Source organism: Meriones unguiculatus, chromosome 19, assembly GCF_030254825.1.
Source record: "Meriones unguiculatus strain TT.TT164.6M chromosome 19, Bangor_MerUng_6.1, whole genome shotgun sequence".
Taxonomy (NCBI): domain Eukaryota; kingdom Metazoa; phylum Chordata; class Mammalia; order Rodentia; family Muridae; genus Meriones; species Meriones unguiculatus.
Window position 1 is genome coordinate 21772885 of NC_083366.1, and position 18873 is coordinate 21791757.

The following is an 18873-nucleotide window of genomic DNA, read 5'->3' on the forward strand; positions in this document are numbered from 1 at the left end:
ACCTTAAGCAATCGATATCTTTGCAGGACATGAAACGGGGAGCAGTTTTATCTTTTTTCTCATTTTTTTGTAGATTTCAAGTTGCCTGCCATTGGACATATACAGAAAATACAAGGGCCCCTAACTTCTCCCTTAGGCAACAATAAAAATGCACAGTCATTCTCCCTAGACTGCAGAAGGGACTTGTAAAGACTTTAGACTGTTCGAAGCCTATCAAATGTGCTTTGTCCTGAAGCCACCTGAAGCAATAACAGACCTGTACTTTGGACAGCCTGTCCTGAGAGATAGAGTTGCAGGCAGGCTCCATGAAGGGAAAAAATATATTCACAATACAAATTTCAGTGCTCAAGTCAAAGCCGAAGGAATACAAAGACCAGAGTCCAGGCTTTTCATATGTGACTTGCCTGAGAACTCAGCTGAGTTCACAGACGCTGAGAGACACCCAGCACAGTCTTTGGAGGACAAAAATGCAGACAGAATCTCTCTCCATCCCCCACCCACCTCAAGTAGCTCAGCCAGACTTTGAACTCTCTTTTAGCCAAGGATAACCTTGAACTCCTGATCCTCATGCTTTTGGTTTCCAAGTGTTGGGGTTTATAGATGTGCACCAACACACTTGGTACTATGGAGCAAGCTCAGGGCTCTGTGCGTGCTAGGCATGCTAAACAACTGAGCTACCTTTCCCACCAAGTCCCTCCTTTCTTTTCTTACATTCAATTTAGCTGTGAAGACCAAATACTTGGTGTATGCATGTGACAAGCACCCAAGCAGCTGGAAGACACTGCCCTCAGAATCAGAGCTGAGGGAACATTAGCTCACCCCCTTCTTTGACAGATAGGTAATGGATTCCAGTGACCTTAGCAGCTTCCTTGAGTTCACAGTACCTGATGCAGTGACCTGTCCGATCTTGTTTCCTAGCTCCTTAGTCACCCCACTGCCTCTTCATCCTAAGACACTCCCTGAACCATCTCACAGGAGCACGATGACTGAGGCATATTTACAGACTGACTGGTCTATGAATATGACCATTGGCCAATGGAGTAAGTGGTTCCTGCGTGTGGTCACTCAGGAGCCCTTCTGTCAGAGGGCTGGCATGGCAGATGTTCCTCGGACCACATAGCTCCTGCAGCATGCTGGACAAGAGAAGAGTATTCACCTGCCTACTGCTCTTCTTGTATGACATCTGTGATTATTTGTGATTCCTCTTCCTGCTGCTGCTGTTGTTATTTTGGCAGTGTCTCGTGTATTCCAGGCTGGTCTTCAACTTGCTATGTAGTCAAGGATAACATTGAACTACTGGCTGGCTAGTGGTAGTGCAGGCGTTTAATCCCAGCACTCGAAAGACAGAGGTAGGCAGATCTCTGTGAGTTCTAAGCTGGCCTGCTCTACAGAGCGAGCTCCAGGACAGCTGGGGCTACACAGAGAAACCCTGTCTTAAAAACCACTCTCCCCCAAAAAACAAAACAAAACACAGAACTTCTGATTCTCCTGCTTCCACTTCCTGAGTACTGGTATTCGAGGCACTGGTTTACGTGGTCTGGGGATTGAACTGAGGCTTTTGTACATGCTAGATGAGCACCATACAAACTGAACTACATCCCCAGCTCCATGATACACATGTGCAAGTTGGAGGACACATTGCAGGAGCCAGTTCTCTTCACGTGGATCAACATCAGGCTGTCAGGTTTGGTGGCAAGTAGTATTACCCACTGAGCCATCTCACCATCCCCCATAAATACTGATAAGGCCAGAAAGATACGGTGAGGGATGTCTGCAGCAGATACTGAGGCAGTGGAGAGGCCATGAGTGTCTGTGGGAAGTGCTGGGATGCAAAGGAGGAAAGGGCGCTGCCCTCTGATAGTCCCAGTGGCTTGGGACAGTGAAGGGAAGACTCAATTCACAGCAGCTTAGAAATTTTAGAGGCCCAGAATTCTTCAGGACTTATGAATACTTGGTATTTTAACTCTCTCCAAAAAGAAAAACTACCTGAGGGAGTTCTAAGATCTAGGTGTATCCAACCTGTGGCCCACAGCCCACATACAGCCAGGAATATATGAATGTGGCTGAACACAGAACCATAAACTGTGGTTCTGTGTAAAGCACTGTGAGATTTCTTTGTTTTCATACCTTGATTGTATGGCTTTTAAGTGTGGACTTTGTAGATGACAGTATCATGTCAGGTCCTTCCACCGATTATGTCATTCTTTGCTCCCCTTCTCTGGGGGAAGCATGTCAAAGCTGGTGTCAGAGAGTCTCTGAAATTGGTTAGAGAGGTGCTAGAGGAATGGTTTCAAGCATGAGGACCTATGTTTGATTCCCCCCCCAAAAAAAAAAACATTTTAAAAAAATTAACAATCCCATGCTCATGGCTTGGCAGGATTAACATAGTAAAAATGGCCATCTTACCAAAAGCAATCTACAGATTCAATGCAATGCCCATCAAATTACCAACACAATTCTTTACAGACCTGGAAAGAAAAATTCTCAACTTCATATGGAATAACATGAAACCCAGAATTGCTAAAACAATCCTCTACAATAAAAGAGCTTCTGGAGGTATCTCCACCCCTGATCTCAAGTTGTACTATATAACAACAGTAATAAAAACTGCATGGTACTGGCATAGAAATAGAATGGTGGATCAATGGAACTGAACAGAAGACCCAGAAATAAACCCACACACTTATGGACACCTGATCTTTGACAAAGATGCCAAAACCATACAATAGAAAAAAGATAGCATCTTCAACAAATGGTGCTGGTCTAACTGGATATCTACATGTAGAAAAATGCAAATAGATCCATACTTATCACCCTGCACAAAACTAAAGTCCAAGTGGATCAAAGACCTCAACATAAAACCAGAAACATTAAATCATTTAGAAGAAAAAGTGGGGAAGACACTAGAACTCATTGGTACAGGAGACAACTTCCTGAACAGAACACCAACAACACAGGCTCTAAGAGCAACAATCAATAAATGGGACCTCATGAAACTGAAAAGCTTCTGTAAAGCAATGGACACTGTCATCAAAACAAAACGACTGCCTACAGATTGGGAAAGAATCTTCACCAACCCTTTATCTGACAGAGGACTAATATCCAGTATATATAAAGAACTAAAGAAGCTGAAAAGCAACAAACCAACTAATCCAATTAAAAAATGGGGAACAGAGCTAAACAGAGAATTCTTGATAGAGGAATATCGAATGGCAGAGAAACACTTAAAGAAATACTCAACCTCTTTAGCCATCAGGGAAATGCAAATCAAAATGACTCTGAGATTTCACCTTACACCCATCAGAATGGCCAAGATCAAAAACCCAAGTGACAACACATGCTGGAGAGGTTGTGGAGAAAGGGAAACCCTCCTCCACTGCTGGTGGGAATATAAACTTGTACAACCACTCTGGAAATCAATCTGGCACTTTCTCAGACAACTAGGAATAGTGCTTCCTCAAGATCCAGCCATACCGCTCCTAGGCATATATCCAAAAGAGGCTCAAGTACACAGTAAGTACATTTGCTCAACCATGCTTGTAGCAGCTTTATTTGTAGTAGCCAGAAGCTGGAAACAACCCAGATGCCCCTCAACTGAAGAATGGATACAGAAATTGTGGTACATCTACACAATGTAATATTACTCAGCAATGAAAAATAAGGAAATCATGAAATTTGCAGGTAAATGGTGGGAACTGGAAAGGATCATCTTGAGTGAGCTGCCCCAGAAGCAGAAAGACACACACGGTATATACTCACTCATATAGACATATAATATAGGATAAACATACTAAAATCTGCACATCTAAAGAAACTAATCAAGAGGGAGGACCCTGACTAAAATGCTCAATCCCCATCCTGAAAGGCAAAGAGGATGGACATCAGAAGAAGAAGAAAACAGGAAACAAGTTAGGAACCTGCCACAGATGGCCTCTGAAAGGCTCTGCCCTGCAGACTATCAAAGCAGATGCTGAGACTTATAGCCAACTGTTGGGCAGAGTACATGGAATCTTATGAAAGAAGTGGGAAATAGTAAGATCTGGAGAGGACAGGAACTCCACAAGGAGAGCAACAGAACCAGAAAATTTGAACACAGGGGTCTTCCCAGAGACTCATATTCCAACCAAGGACCATGCATAGAGATAACCTTGAACCCCCGCACAGATGTAGACCATGGCAGTTCAGTGTCTAAGTGGCTTCCATAGTAATGGGAAGAGGGATTGCCTCTGACATGAACTGATTGGCCTGCTCTTTAATCACCTCCCCCTGAATGGGGAGCATCCTTACCAGGCCACAGAAGATGACAATGCAGCCACTCCTGATGAGATCTGATAGACTAAGATCAGAAGGAAGGAGAGGGGGACCTCCCCTATCAGTGGACTTGGGGAAAGGCATGTGTGAAGAAGGCGGGAGAAAGGTGGGGTTCGGAGGGGAGGAGGGAGGGGTTTATGGGGGGATACAAAGTGAATAAAGTGTAATTAATAAAAGTTAAAAATATTAACAAAAAGCTGCTGCTGCTGCTACATAATATGATCATAGCACTGGGGAAGCAGAGACAGGCAGATTTCTGGAGCTTACTGGCCAACAAGACTAGCATACTCGGAGAGTTCTAGGCTAGTGAGAGACCATCTCAAAAATCAAGATGGTCAGAACCTGAGGAAGGACACTGAGCAGGTTCTCTGGCCTTCACACAAACATCTGCACACAAATACACACACACACACACACACACACACACACTTAGGGCACTCAATTCATGCCCAGAAAGCTCACCAAAGAGGAGAGTTCTCTGAATGTACCCTGGGAGGAGCCTGAAGTGGAGGGCAGTACCTGCCACTTCACTGGATCCAGGATTAGAAGAGAGAATCAGTGGGTAATACAGCTCCCTCCTTTAAATGGTCTCTGGATATGCTCTTAGATCCCAGCACTTGGAAAGAAGCTGGGAGAGGTTAGAGTTTTTGTGTGTTTGTTTTCTCCTTGGTTTTGTTTGCTCTGTATTTGATTTGGGGAAGATTTGGACTTGATTATATTTGTGGTTTTAAAAAAATCTACTTCTTTGCTTCTTTTTGTTTGTTTGGTTAGTTGGTTTTGGTTTTGAACTTTGTGAAAAAGTGTGTTAATGGCCCAGAATACAACAAGATATGCAGCTGAGCTCCTTGACCTCCTATGGCCCATCTCAGCCTCTTGACTATTGGGCTACAGATGTGACACACAGGTCCAGCCTTTGCTTCTGTTTAGAGGATGGTCACAGTTCTTTCTGTTGTTGTTTGTTCCTCTTCCTCCTTCTCTTCTTTTTTGAGACAAGGTCTTTCTGGAGCCCTGGATCTCTGGTTGTCCAGGAACTCACTATGTAGACCAGGCTGGCTTCCAACTCACAGAGACCTACCTTCCTTTGTCTCCCTACATGCATCAACATGTCTTGTGAAGTTCTAATTTGTCTTAGAATCTACTTAGTGTGCTTGCCTGTGTCAGTCTATGTGCAGGAGCACATAGAGGCCAGGGGAGGGTGTCAGAGCCACCCAGAACTCAAGTTACACTGTGGGTGGTAGGAGCTGAACCTAAGTCCATTGCAAGAGGAATAAATGTTCTTAAATGACCCAGCCATTTCTCCAGCCCTTAACTCAACTCTAATTAGTGTGTGTGTTCACCTCCATGTGTGTGTATCTTTCTGCGTGTATGTGTGTGTTCTGTGTGTAGTGTGTATGTGTGGTATGAGTATGGAGAATAAAGGACAACATTCTGAAGTCATTTTTCTCTTTCCACCTATGTACATGGCTTCTGGAGATCAAACTCAGGCCCCCAGGCTTGTATGGCAAGGACCCCTACTCACTGAGCCATCTCCTTGGCCCTGGTGTTTGTTTGTTTGTTGTTTGCTTGTTTGTTTTTTTGCCATTCCCTCAATCTCTCCTCTATCTTAATCCCTAAACTTCTTGAAGAAAAGACAAATTTTAGGTCAAAGGTTTTATGGGTGGGTTGGTGTGGCGCACCCTCCACTGGAAGCACCACCTGGCTACAGGAAGAGGAGACTTCAGGCTCCTGAACACTCTGCTGCCAGCACTCTCAGTTAGGGTCATCACCTTAGACCCCCGGGAGCCTTCTGTGTCCCGGAGATGCCCCCCACAAATATTTCTGTTCTCTCTCCCAATCACACCCCTCTCCCCACACCTGATCTCCATCCCTGTTACCCTCTCCCCTTCTCCTACCCAGTTCCTTCCCTTTATCTACTTCAGATGTCTATTTTATTTCCTCTTTGAGTGAGATTCAAGCATTGTTCCCTTGGACCTTCCTTGGCTTCTTTGGGTCCATGGATTGTAGCATGATTATCCTGTATTTTATGGCTAATGTTCACTTTTAGGTGAGTACATATCATGCGTGTCTTTCTGGGTCTGGGTTACCTCACTCGGGATGATTTTTTTTCTAGTTCCATTAATTTGTCTGAAAATATCATGATGTCTTCATTTTTAATAGCTGAGTAGTATTCCATTGTGTAAATGTACCACATTTTCTTTATCCATTCTTCAGTTGAGAGACATCTAGGTTGTTTCCACTTTATGGTTGTTATGGATAAAGCTGCTATGAACATAGCTGAGCAAGTATTCTTGTGGCATGGTATAGCATCTTTTGAGTATATGTCCAGCTTGGTCTTGAGGTTTATCTATTTCCAATTTTCTAAGAAACCTCCAGATTGAGTTCTACAGTGGCTGTGTAAGTTTGCACTCTGGCCAGCAATGGAGGAGGGTTCCCCTTTCTTCACATCCTTGCCGGCATGTGCTGTCACTTGAGCTTTCCATCTTAGCCATTCTGATGGCTGTAAAATGGAATCCCAGAGTCATTTTGATTTGCATTTCCCTGATGACTAAGGATGTTGAGCATTTATTTAAGTGCCTCTCAGACATTAGTCTTCTGTTGAGAATTCTCTCTTCAGTTCTGTACCCCATTTTTAATTGTGTTATTTGGTGGGGTTTGTTTTAAAATAAGGGAGGTTGTTTTTATTTGTTTTATTTTGTTTGGGCAGAGTCTCTTATGCTGTAGCTTAGGCTGGCTTGAACCTTACTAGTTAGCACTCACTGGCCTCAAGCTCTTCAACAATCCTCCAGCCAGCTGATGTCTCTTGTGTGGTGGAGACACAGGTGTGAGCTGCTGTGCCCAGTGTCTCTGTCCTGTTTCTGTGGCACTGGGGATCTAGCCCCAGCCCCTGGCATACTAGTTGAGCATTGTACCAGTGCGCTACTCCCCCAGCCCAGCATTACTCCTGGAACTTTCACCTGCTATTTGTTGCCCCTTCTGATGATGAACCCATGCAAGAACACTTGAAATTCTACTGTTTGGAGGCCATTAGGCCTAAAAGGATCCTCAGTAATTTAGTCAAGAGCCCAGGCTCTAGACTAAGCCGAACCCTGTCATCTATGAGGCTCAGATACTTTTCTCCCCCTCCCCTATTTCTCCTTCTCTGTGATGTTGAGGATTGGAACCCCAGAACCAAGAGCTTTCGCATGTGAGACAAGCACTCTCCTCCTGAGCTATATAACCACCTTCCCCATCCCGAAAGATGCAGTCATTACGGTGTCAAGTTACTGCACAAGTGCCATCTCAACCTCCTTCCCGACACAACCACGACTTTCATGACTTCCTCCCTGTGTCTAGCTGACATGTTTCCTGTCCCCCTTTTTGTTCTCTCAAATCTCATGTTTCCTAACTTCTCCTTATTCAAGCCAACCTCAAAAACCAGTTTCTTCAGTCCTGCTTTCGTCAGCCCTAGGCCTGAAAAATCTTCCCCCACCACAGCCTCAGTCACCCTGGAGACCAGTCAGGAGACAAGATGCCTAGCCAATGCTGGCATCCTGCTTCTCCTGACTGTCATTTCTCGCCTGAGCCTCAGAGTGTATGAAGCGGTATGGCCCTTCACCACTCACTCCACCCATATTACAGAAGGCCATTCCGCTGGGGTCTGCATTAGAAAGGTGGGATGCCCAGCTATAAGTCCCTTACTACCACCACAAAACCAATCCCTCGAGAAACTGTGTCTTCATCACAGCTAGCTCGACTACATCGCTCTCCATCCAGAGTCTAGTTTCTTTAGAGGGGATGGGTAGGGAGCTTTTATCCTTAAAAAACAAAAAACAAAAACAACAACAACAACAACAAAACACTTGCTCTCTGCTCCAACTATTTATTTTGTTCACTTGACTTCTTTTTTAAACATTAAAGTTAGTATTAAAGAGAGTAGTGTTGCTTTTTTGTTTATCTGTTTGTTTGTTTGTTTGCTTAGAGACCAGGTCTCATGTAATCAAGGCTGGGATGGTATTGTGCACATGGTTTTGATTTTATGAGAGAGGGTCTTGCTATGTAACCTAGGCAGAGTTCATAAAGATTTGCCAGCCTCAGTGTCCTGAGTATTGGGATTATGGACATGTCTCAACACATACTTCGATTTGGGTCAAGAGTTCTGCTCTATTTCCTCCTCTTCCTTGGGGGTCTCAGGTAGCTCAGGCTGGCCTTGAACTTGCTATGTAGGCAAGGATGATCCTATACAATGCCACCACCTCCCTAGTGTGGGGACTACAGGTGTGGACCACCACAGTACATCTCCAGGTGTGTACCATCTCCAGTGCTGGAGATCGGACCAGGGGCCTTGTGTGTGATCTGCATGAACTCTGCCACAGATTCACAGCCCGGTGCCAACTTCTGACCTTCCCCTCTTGGCACTTGCTGGAAAGCATAGGAGGTGATCTTCAGGGAGGGAACCCTATGTCTATCTGTTTACCTAGTATGTGTAAACTGTTGGCACACAGTTTCAAAGATGAATGGATGACTTGGCAGGCAATCGCTCAACTTTGACCTAATAAAATTCAGGAGATGTTACTGAGAGCTTTTTGCAGGTGAGGCATAAAACCAGGACTTATGGTTGATATCTGTGGTTCCAACAAATCCATGGTCCACCGCAGGTCAAATCTGCCCTGCACTGTAGCCAGGCAGGGTGACATGTGTGGACAGTACCATCAGGCTCCTATTTCCACAGCTGCTAATGCCATGGGAACAGAAATAGAGATAGAGTCGATCAGCTTCCTCTTTGCAGCCCAGCAGCTGCCTGCATCCTCCACAAGAGGTCAGGACTCCAGTCAGACAGCCCCTCTGCCCTTCAGCATCTTGGGTTAGAGGCAGATACATAGCATTCTCACTAACCACTGGGGTTTTCCTAAACCCTACCCAATCTTTACGGAACTTCTCAGCTTGCCTGATACATGTTTCCTCCAGGCCCCTGATCCTGCTGCTCCTGGGTCTTACGATTGATTGTCAAGACATAAAAGGGGGGGAGGGGGCTGGGAATATGGCTCAGCAGGTAAAGACGCCTGCCACTTGAGCTAAATACCTGGAACCCACAGGAGAAGGAAAGCCGACTCCAAAAGTTGTCCTCTGGCCTGTGTATGCACTCATGCTCCTGCACACACATCACACACACATAGTAATAAGTAACTAAATATTAAAGGCACAGAAATATAGCAAAGATGGGCTTAGCAACTATCCCCTTCTGACCTCTGGCTCACTAAGAGGCCTCCTCCATCTGGTCCACCGAAGAAGCCTCCTCCACCTAATTGCACTTGGTTTGGGGTGGAAAAACAGCAAAGACATGTTTGTGTGTTTGTTTGTTATGTTTTTGGAGATGGGGTTTCTCTGTGTAGCCCTGGCTGTCGTGGAACTCACTCTGTAAACCAGCCTGGCCTCGAACTTATAGAAATACACCTCTTCCTGCCTCCCAAGTGCTGGAATTAAAGGCATGCACCACGACTGCCTGGCTTGTCATAATTTTTTAAAATTGTACCCTGAATAGTTAATATGTTCAAATGGCTCAAAATTAAAAAATACAGAGACTATGTATACGCAAATGCTTCTCCTACCTCTGCCTTGGGTTAGAATGGGCTAGTGATCCCTTTCATAACTGACCATGTCACCCGCAGGCAGGTTCAGAGCATAGCTAATCAGGACACCAACATAAATCACACCCCGGCTCCCAGAAATTCCTACTTGCTGTGTTACCTTACTGCTAAAAGTTTACAACCCAGCACCAGCGAGATGGCTCAGTGGGTAAAGACGCTTGCAGCTAAACTTGATGACCTGAGTTCAATCCCCAGGCCTGGCATGGTGGAAGGAAAGACCTGATTTCTAAAATGATTTCTACAGGCTTGCCATGGTGTGTGTGTGTGTGTGTGTGTGTGTGTGTGTGTGTGTACGTACATTCTCTCACACATACACACAAATAAATAAATAAATAAATAAATAAATAAGTAAATTTGAGTTTGCAACTTTACATGCAAGGAAGTTCTGCCTCAGATTCAAAGCCCGCCAGAGTCTATGCCTTGGCTCAAATCAAAACATCGCCTCCAAGCAGTTTCTCACAAACTGGGACCTTCAGAAAGTAACCATGGCATGGGAAAACGATACTTTCCTCACAGCTCGGCAATGTTTCTTCAGATTAAAACAAGAAACAAAAGTAGAGTCTAACTTGGTTGGTAGCTGTCAAATATAATCTTTACAATCTAATAACGCACTAAGTTAACTCTTAAAAAAGAAAAACTGCTAGCTGGGGTTGACTTCAAGGTAGGGGGATTAGGAGTTCATGGCCAGCTTCTGAGGTACATCCGGTGTGAAGCCAGCCCGAACTACATGCTATCCTGTCTTTATCCTCTCTTATTCTGAACTCCCGAGCATCCCATATCCACCTCCCAAATGCTAGCACCAAGAGCATGTGCCACCACAGCAAGCAACAGAGCAAAAACCTTGTTCAAAAATGGCTGAGAGTCGGCTGGCTGTGGTGGCACTTACCTTTAACCCTAGTGCTTGGGAGGCAGAAGCAGGTAGATCTGTGTGAGTCTAGTCTACATATTGAGTTCCTGATCAGCCAGGACTATATAGGGAGACCCTGTCTCAACCCAAGCCACTCCCTTAAAAACCCCTACTTGAACAGCCTAATTATTTCAGATCTTAATTAGTAAAGCTATTCCCTAAGCCCTGGGATGGCTAACAGACATCTTTGCCTGCTTTCAGTTTGCCCACCAGAGACCACAAGGTCAAAAGTGAGTATGTGGGGGGAGGGGAGGAGACAGAGAAAGACAGAGAGAGGGGTGAGATGAAGACTATGACACCCTCAAGACAGACTTTCCAGGGACAAAGTGGCAACGTTATGCATGGGACAGCAGGACCCCGAGGCTGCGGGCTTAACCATCACCAGATGAGAGAAATTATCAGCCCTGCTCTTTGAATGATGCCTTTCCACATCTCCAGCAGCACAGCCCTCTTCACAGCCTGGAGCTAGAAACTGGTACCTTAACATTCTGTGCTTACGAGGGACAAAGGCCACTATAGCCTCCCAGCAACCACAGCAATAACCTCTCCATTCACCTGAATTATGAAAGAAGAGAAGCTTGGCAAGAAAGGTGGGTGGAGGAGCTGGGAAAGCCAGACTCCAGAGTACCCGCACCTGGAGAGCCAGGCTTTTCTTTCCGTCTACCCACGAGTCCCAAGGTCCAGTGGGAGAGCCTTGGGCAGTTCTTGCTTGTCTTGAGACAAGGTCTCTTGTAGCCAGGGAGGGTGGGAGGACCTCCCACTTACATTATAGTTTAGGAAGGCCTTAAACTTCTCATTTTCCTGCCTTCATCTCCCCCCCATCCGCCCAAGCACTGAGATTACAGGCACCTGCTACCTGCTGAGCTAGGGACTTCCATGATATTCCTCTCAACACACACACACACACACACACACACACACAGAGCAGAGGTCAGATAGTCCCGGTGTGAGAGTCCCCCCGTCACTCTACAGGTCTGCAGTTCCCACTTCCATTCCAAGGCTTTGGCCAGAGTATCACAGCACGGAGTCCAGCCCAGCTCTAAGCAGTGGCTTCAAGAGTCACGGGGCCTCCATAACCCAGCCTATAACATGGGACCAAATACTCTGGCGACCCCCGCAGGGAGCCATGGGAATGGGAATCCACCGGCCGGTAGGGCCGAATGCCAAGGTGAATGAGCTCAGAGACTGCAGTGGCAGTGAGCGGAGGCTGCAAAGCCTAGACGGGCACTGCGTGAGGCTGCCCGGCCAACCTCAGAGGGGCACCACTTTGCTTCTTTATACGGTCTGCCGGTCCTCCCCCAGCCGGCTCTCTTCCTGTGCCCATTTTGCCGAGGAGGAAACTGAAACCGCGGGGTAAAAAAAAATGACTTCCCCGGGGTGGCAATGCGGAGGCAGCGCCGGCCTGGGATCTGCCTCGCAGGCGACGCGGCCTCCGCCCCTTCTGCGGTCTCCCTCCTAACGGCTCCAGGCTGCCGAGGTCCGGCAGTGAGAGCGGCCCAAGTTTCCCCAGAAAGAACCCTTAGGGCTCCGCGTTCCGTCTGCATCCCGGGGTTGGCTAGGAGTACCGCGGCTGGCGCTGCGCTCTCCGCCTCCCGGCACAGCTGGGGTTCCCGCATCCACGTGGTGTAGCCGCGGACCCGGCTGAGGCTGCCGGGGACGGTGCACGGGGCTGCGGGGGCAGAGCGAGAGGGGCGTAACGGGGCGGGCGGGAGGAGGCAGCGCGGAAGCCCCGAGGGGACGGGGGTCTCCGCCCGCGGGCAGAACCCGGGACGCCCTACCTTTCCTGAAGGGCATCGCGCCGGGGACGCTGCGCGGGGCGCCGGCCCGCCACACCCCAGCAGGCGGACGTCCGAGCGGCAGCCCCGAGGCTCGGCTCGGGGCGGCCTGCGGGCGATGGGGCCGGCGAGGGAGGGGAAAGGGACATATTTGGTCACAGCCCTGGCACGTCACGGCGCGGAGGAGGCTCCGCCGCCGAGCAGGAAGCGCGGGAGTCGCGTCACCCGTGAGCTCTGGGCGCCTGAAGGCGGCGGCTGCGAGGCTGGGGTGGGCGACCTGGTCCCGCCCTGAGCCCAGAGCCCGGGAGGTGCTGCCCGCCTACCCGCCTGGGCAGAGGCCAAGCATGGACGACAGCTACCTGGAAGGGGATGAAAATGAGCCCATCCATAAGCTCCTTCAGGCTGCGTGGTGAAGGAAGGGACTTGGAGGAATTTTATCATTTTTTGCCTTAATGAAGTTGGGGCCTTCAAATGGCTGGTAGCCTCGTATGTATAGACACTAAATAAAAGAAAGCTGTTCGGGCTAAGCTAGTTTAGCACCCTTTCTGCTCCAGGGTCCTGCCCCAGCACCTACACCCGACATACCTGATCAAAGTGTTCCTCTGTAAGATCACAGGCATGAACGGTTTGTTTCTGCAGAGTCTGAAACGTTCCTCACCCACAGTTTGATCATCTGTCAAAGTGTCGCTTAGGGAAAGAGAAGAACGAGGAGGCAGCTTTATTCAGGACATTTTTGCCTTTGTGACAGTGAGGCTAATGCCTCTGATAGTTGACTGACCCAAACGTCCCAAGGCAGGATTCTCTTTTAAGTTAATTAAGGCTTTCACCAACTAACCAAGCTGGGTATGGTGTCTTCAAGCCCGTCATTAAACCCAGTATTTGAAGGCTGGAGGCAGGACCCCTGCCCCTTCTAGGGGCACTGACAAGGGGCTGTCTCTCCATGCAATGAATACACCAGCCAGCTCGGTGAGTAGAACTGGAACGAGTATGCAGAGGGTGTTCTCTCTCTCTCTCTCTCTCTCTCTCTCTCTCTCTCTTCTTTTCTTTCTTCTTAAAAATAATTTATTTTATGCGCATTACTGTGAAGGTACCTTTTTTAATATTAGAATCTATGTCTTAGTCTGCTATGTTTTGTGGATTCTGGTTCGAACACCATCCTTCGTTTTGAAGGAAGACGATACCACAGAGAAGGAGGTAACTGGCCTGAGACAGCATCTCACTGCCCTGTTAGCTAAGTGAATCGGGGTTAAATTCTTATACTAATGTACCCTCCAAGTGTCCTGTCCTATTCTTTTCCAACTAAACCTGTTACAATAAAAGCTGTGCACACCCAGAGGCTTTACTGTTTGTCGCTTTTATGTCCCCATTTTATTGCTTTTTCAAAAAAAATTATTTATTTTATGTGTGTGGGTGTTTGGTGTCATGTTATGTCTGTGCGCCGTGAATGTACTTGGTGCCCTTGGAGGCCAGAAGAAGGTATCAGATCTGCCAGAACTAGAGTTATTGTTTTCTAGCCTGTGGGTGCTGGGTATCAGAACTAGGACTGTCAGAAGAGCAGCAGCGCTCTTGACCACCGTGCCACCTCTCCAGTCCCCATTTTATGCTCAGCTAAGACGGCACCCCCAATGTCTTCCGTCTTTGCTTCTTGAACAGGGACCTTAAACAGAGCATGCTCAAGACTGGAACCCATAAGTGAGCATGCTCAGAAATGTGCTTGCCCTGACAGAGTGCTTTCCTGTAAGAGTGTGTAGACTACTCAGCCCCAGGTCCCCAGGGTTCCTTTGTTCAAGGAGGGCACGGCCTTAGAAAGGACTCCCAAGTGTTCTTTATCTGCTACAGGTAAGGGATCTTTCCCGCCCGCCCTCTTGCTCTCTTGGGGCTTTGTTCTGTATTCCTGTTCGGGATCAGAGGGCTCCGCTCCCTAGTTGGCTCCCTTTGATACAGTCTAGATGTCCTGTGAAGAGCCTTGGATTACCGTAGTTATATCCAGAAAGAAATGTTGAATTTTTTTTACTGAATAGCAGAGCCAAATACTTTTAATTTGTTTTGTTTTGCTTTTATCAAGACAGGGTTTCTCTGTGTAACAGCCATGGCTGTCCTGGACTCGCTCTGTAGACCAGGATGGCCTTGATTTCACAGAAATCCACCTGCCTCTGCCTCCCAAGGGTTGAGATCAAGGTGCACCACCGCCTGGCTTTTAATTTTTTAAGTTAAAGTATAATTATTGCATAACTTCCCCTCTTCCCTTCCCCCCCAGTCCCTCCCCTGCAACCCCCTCCCTCAGCCACATGCTCTTTTTCAGATGTTTTATTACTTTTTAAGAATGTTATACAATATAGTTTAGTTGTTTTCTTCTCTCCTTTAACTCTTCACAGACTGTCTCCCAACCACCTACCTAACTTCATGTTCTTTTTCTCTTAAAGGAAACCAAAACAGAAAAAAAGCACACACACACACACACACACACACACACACACACACACACACCTCAAACAAACAACAAGAACAAAAACCATGAAGTTCAATTTTGTTGGGGTCTGCCTAGGGTGTGCTTGGTATACGCAGTGTCATTCTTTTGATGAAAACAGAGTGTCCTTTTCCCAGCTGCTCTCCACCAATTGCAAATAGCTTCTTGGCTAGGGGTGGGGCTTTGTGCTCACTTCTCCATGCTGGGATTTTTATTTAGTGTGAGCATGTGCTGTCCATTTCTGTGAATGCATGTACTCATCTGTCCTGTTGCACTTCCTTGAAGTCATCCATCACCTTTGGCTTGTTTTGATGGGAGGGGGTGCTCTCACTGTGTGCCCTTGGCTGGAATCACTTTGTCGGTCATACTAGTTTCAAACCCACAGCAGTGCACCACCAAGATCAGTTCATGCAAAGCTGGAACTTGAACCCAGGCTTTCATGCACTCTCATCCCCTAAAACATTTCTATATATTCCCAAGCGTCCATTACCCTCTTAGGAATGGATCTATTACAGTAAGAGCAGGCTCCCAATCTCCCAAAGAAAAACGCCCATCTAGTAGGTAAACACTACAATGCCAGGCTAGGCTGTCATCTGATTTTAAACACATTGCCAGACACTTAGCCTAGTCATTCTCTGCAGCTTGTATGTTAGATGAGATAGTTTCTAATGCAGGATTGCCTGGAGCTAGTAATTCAGACACACTCGGCCAAAAGGCCCTTCTTGGTATGCTGCCAAGAGCAGTTCCATAGCTAACGGCAAATGTCAAGCTGGTTGTGCACTATCAGACAGAATTTCTGTCCAGCTGGGATAACAGATCTGACTTTGGCTCTAGAATTAAGGAAAGAGAGGGCAACAACCATTTATACATGGCGTATACATGGCGCATCTGGAAAGAAGCAGATTTTCCTAGCTCCATCAGAAAGAAATTAATTAAGGAAAAGAGGTCCTTAGACTGCTCCAGAAAGTAAATAGCCATGGAAGTACCAGTTGGACACCGCAGGGGCATCAGAGAAGAGACTCAAAATTGTAAGAGAAGAAGCCCATGATTTGGGGACATTGAGGAAAAGGGGGTGGAAAGAATGTAAGCATAAAGGATGGGAAGAGCACTGTGAAATGCTGCCTTCAGGACACACCATGGCTGTTAGACCCAGGAACAGCAGCTGTGGTTACCTGCACCAGACCCGCCCAAGGTCGAGCCAGCCCAAATCCCAGCACAGCCGGTGTAGATGAGATCATATCCAGGCCCCACTCTTTAGCGAGGAGTTACTGGCAGCTGATAGTTGCTAGGGGAGGGAGAGCCATCCTATCTGGGGGATGTGTCACTGGTAGGTTCCCAGGCTTCGGGGGGGGGGGTAGTCCTACACCTATGCAAGGGCAGCCCTAGCTGGACTTCGTGGGTTATCAGAAAAAGAAACGACATGAACTGGGAGGACTGTAGAGGGGATGAAGGGGGACTTGGAGGATGGCTATAACACTAGATGTGATCATATTTCATTGTTCAAGATTAAAGAAAAGTGTGATTAATTAGAGACCATGCCGCTAAGCATACAGCTTGGGCTGGAAAAATTCGCCAGCTGCCTTGGACGCACCTCTGTCTCTCTGTAAGTTTGCTGCACCCCATACAGAGGAAGATAGAGTGGAGGCAAAAAGAGCAAGATAAGCTAGAAACGTTGGCCTGATTTGCTTATAGTTCAATTTTATAGAAAGGACACACTGTATAGCCAGTTTCTTGGAGTAATAAAGACTCCACATTTAAAGAGGAGCAGAGTGAATCTCACACATCCAAACTGTTAGAACAGTAACATCAGGGAGGCCACCTGTGCCCATGGTAAAGCCAACGCAAGCCAAAGGCGTGCTGCCTGGAAAGAACTTGACAAATGGTGTTTTCAGTCACGCCAGCTGTCCCAGGAAGATTTAACATATCTTCCTATCCGTGGATTCTTTTTCTTTTTCAGATGGGATCTCCAGCCTAGGCTAGCCTATGTGACAGAGGGTAATCTTGAACCTCTGACCTCTTGCCTCCACCTCCCAAGTGTTGGAATTATAGGTAGGTCCTATATGTCCTATCATGCCTAGCTTACGTCATGCTAGATATCAAGCCCAGGGCCTTCTACATGTATGTGTCAAGCGCTTTACCAATTGAGCCACCTCCCCAGCCCATGTGGGTAGATAGAAGCAGAACACACACACACACAAAGAGTTAAAGATGAACTTTAAAACACAGCAGACCCAGTTTTATTTCAAAGACTGTGTGTTGGATTTTCCAGATGCCGGGAGTAAAATGGAGGTGACATACAACGTGGGAACCTTAGTCATCCAGCAAAACTGAGAGAGCCAACTGTACACTTAAGGTTACAGTGGCCAAACTGTGCCAAAAAGCTCATGAAATCTGATTAAACTGTTTATCTCTTACTCTTGCCTGCATGAAAGCTACCCCCAAAGAGAAACTCGAGCTCAGGCCCTCTAAAATATCTTATGGAAGGTCCTTCCCCAGGGAACTTGATCTAAAGCACATGCTGATATGGAAACTGAGGCAGCAATAAAGCATAATAAACTTAGGGCAGAGATGGTTCCTGGGGTAAAGGCACTTGCTGCCAAGCCTGACGACCTGAGTTCAACCCCAGGACCCACATTCCAGAAGGAGAAAATAAACTCCCAAAAGCTGTCCTCTGACTTTGGTTTCATCCCCAAACAGAAATATCATAAGAATGTGTTTCCATTTTGATCGCAGGTGTGGGGATATGGGTCTGCTTTACAACAGGTGACTGTGGCTTGCCTTGTGCTCTAGTAGTCGCGTGATTTTGCCAGCTGCAGATAGTTTCTTGGACTCTGTGAGGTTTGGAATTTTGGGAACTTTTCAGAGGTTGTATAAATACGAGGGCCCTGATAGTTGGCTGGTTGGTGGTTGGATGGGGTTGGTTGTGGTTTGTTAAGTAGTCATGTGCAAAAAAGAAACAAGGAAAAGAAGAAATTAGATATCCTGACAGCAAAGATCAAACGTGCCCCCCAGGATCTCAATAGCCCTAATCAGCAGGAAGTAGTCTAAAAATAACAATGCCCTCTTTCCCCTAGATCCTTTTTTCTCTTCTATCTCATGTTAGGGGGTTAAAACAGTGGAAGAAAGAAGAGTGCACAATGTAGAAAATGCTGACTACAGGTAATGATTCTTTCTCTGCTCTCTCCCCCCCCCGCCCCCGGTTTACCTGGCTTTAACCCATTGCATTCAGTTATAGAGCTTTCTGAACAAAGAGGATGTTGCCTGCGCAGGTGATGAGCTCTCACACCACTGTTGTAACATGGATTCCAGCCTGTCTCGAGAGTAGGGAGCTGACGTTTATGGGAAGAGATTCAGAGTCCGTGCTATGAGTGATTGTCTGTTCCTCTGACCTTTACCCTTTGTGATTATGATGAGAAGTGGATGTGGACTCAGCCTCATGGACTTGGTTGTCATTGAAGACAACTTCATCTAAGGCTAATTGATCCAGATAAAAAAGTATGCCAAGGGTCAGCAAGATGACACCGTGAGTAAATGCACCGGCTGCCAATCCTGACTACCCGGTTGGATCTCTGCCACATAAAGATGTGGAACCTCCACAGGCATGGGCAACTCAAATCAGAAAGTTCTAGATGGGAAAAGGAGAGAACCGACTCCTTTGCATGAGCACACGCGCGTGCGCACACACACAATGTTTTTAAAAAGAGTATGTCAGACAGACTGTTGTGGGGTATCCGCCAGAGATGAGTCCTTAGACATGGGTTTAAGCCAATAGAAAATCTTCATTAGCCA

General features: G+C 46.9%; 1 protein-coding gene across 1 annotated transcript in view; it reads right to left on the bottom strand.

The window, feature by feature from the left end:
• Positions 1 to 12919, bottom strand: part of Pfkfb3 (6-phosphofructo-2-kinase/fructose-2,6-biphosphatase 3) — an 82578-nt gene extending 69659 nt beyond the window's left edge. The window contains exon 1 of the mRNA XM_021650907.2: positions 12621 to 12919. Within this exon, the coding sequence (XP_021506582.1) occupies positions 12621 to 12636 (16 nt within the window). The 5' untranslated portion in view covers positions 12637 to 12919. The remainder of the gene's footprint in view (positions 1 to 12620) is intronic.
• Between the last annotated feature and the right edge of the window lie 5954 nt (positions 12920 to 18873).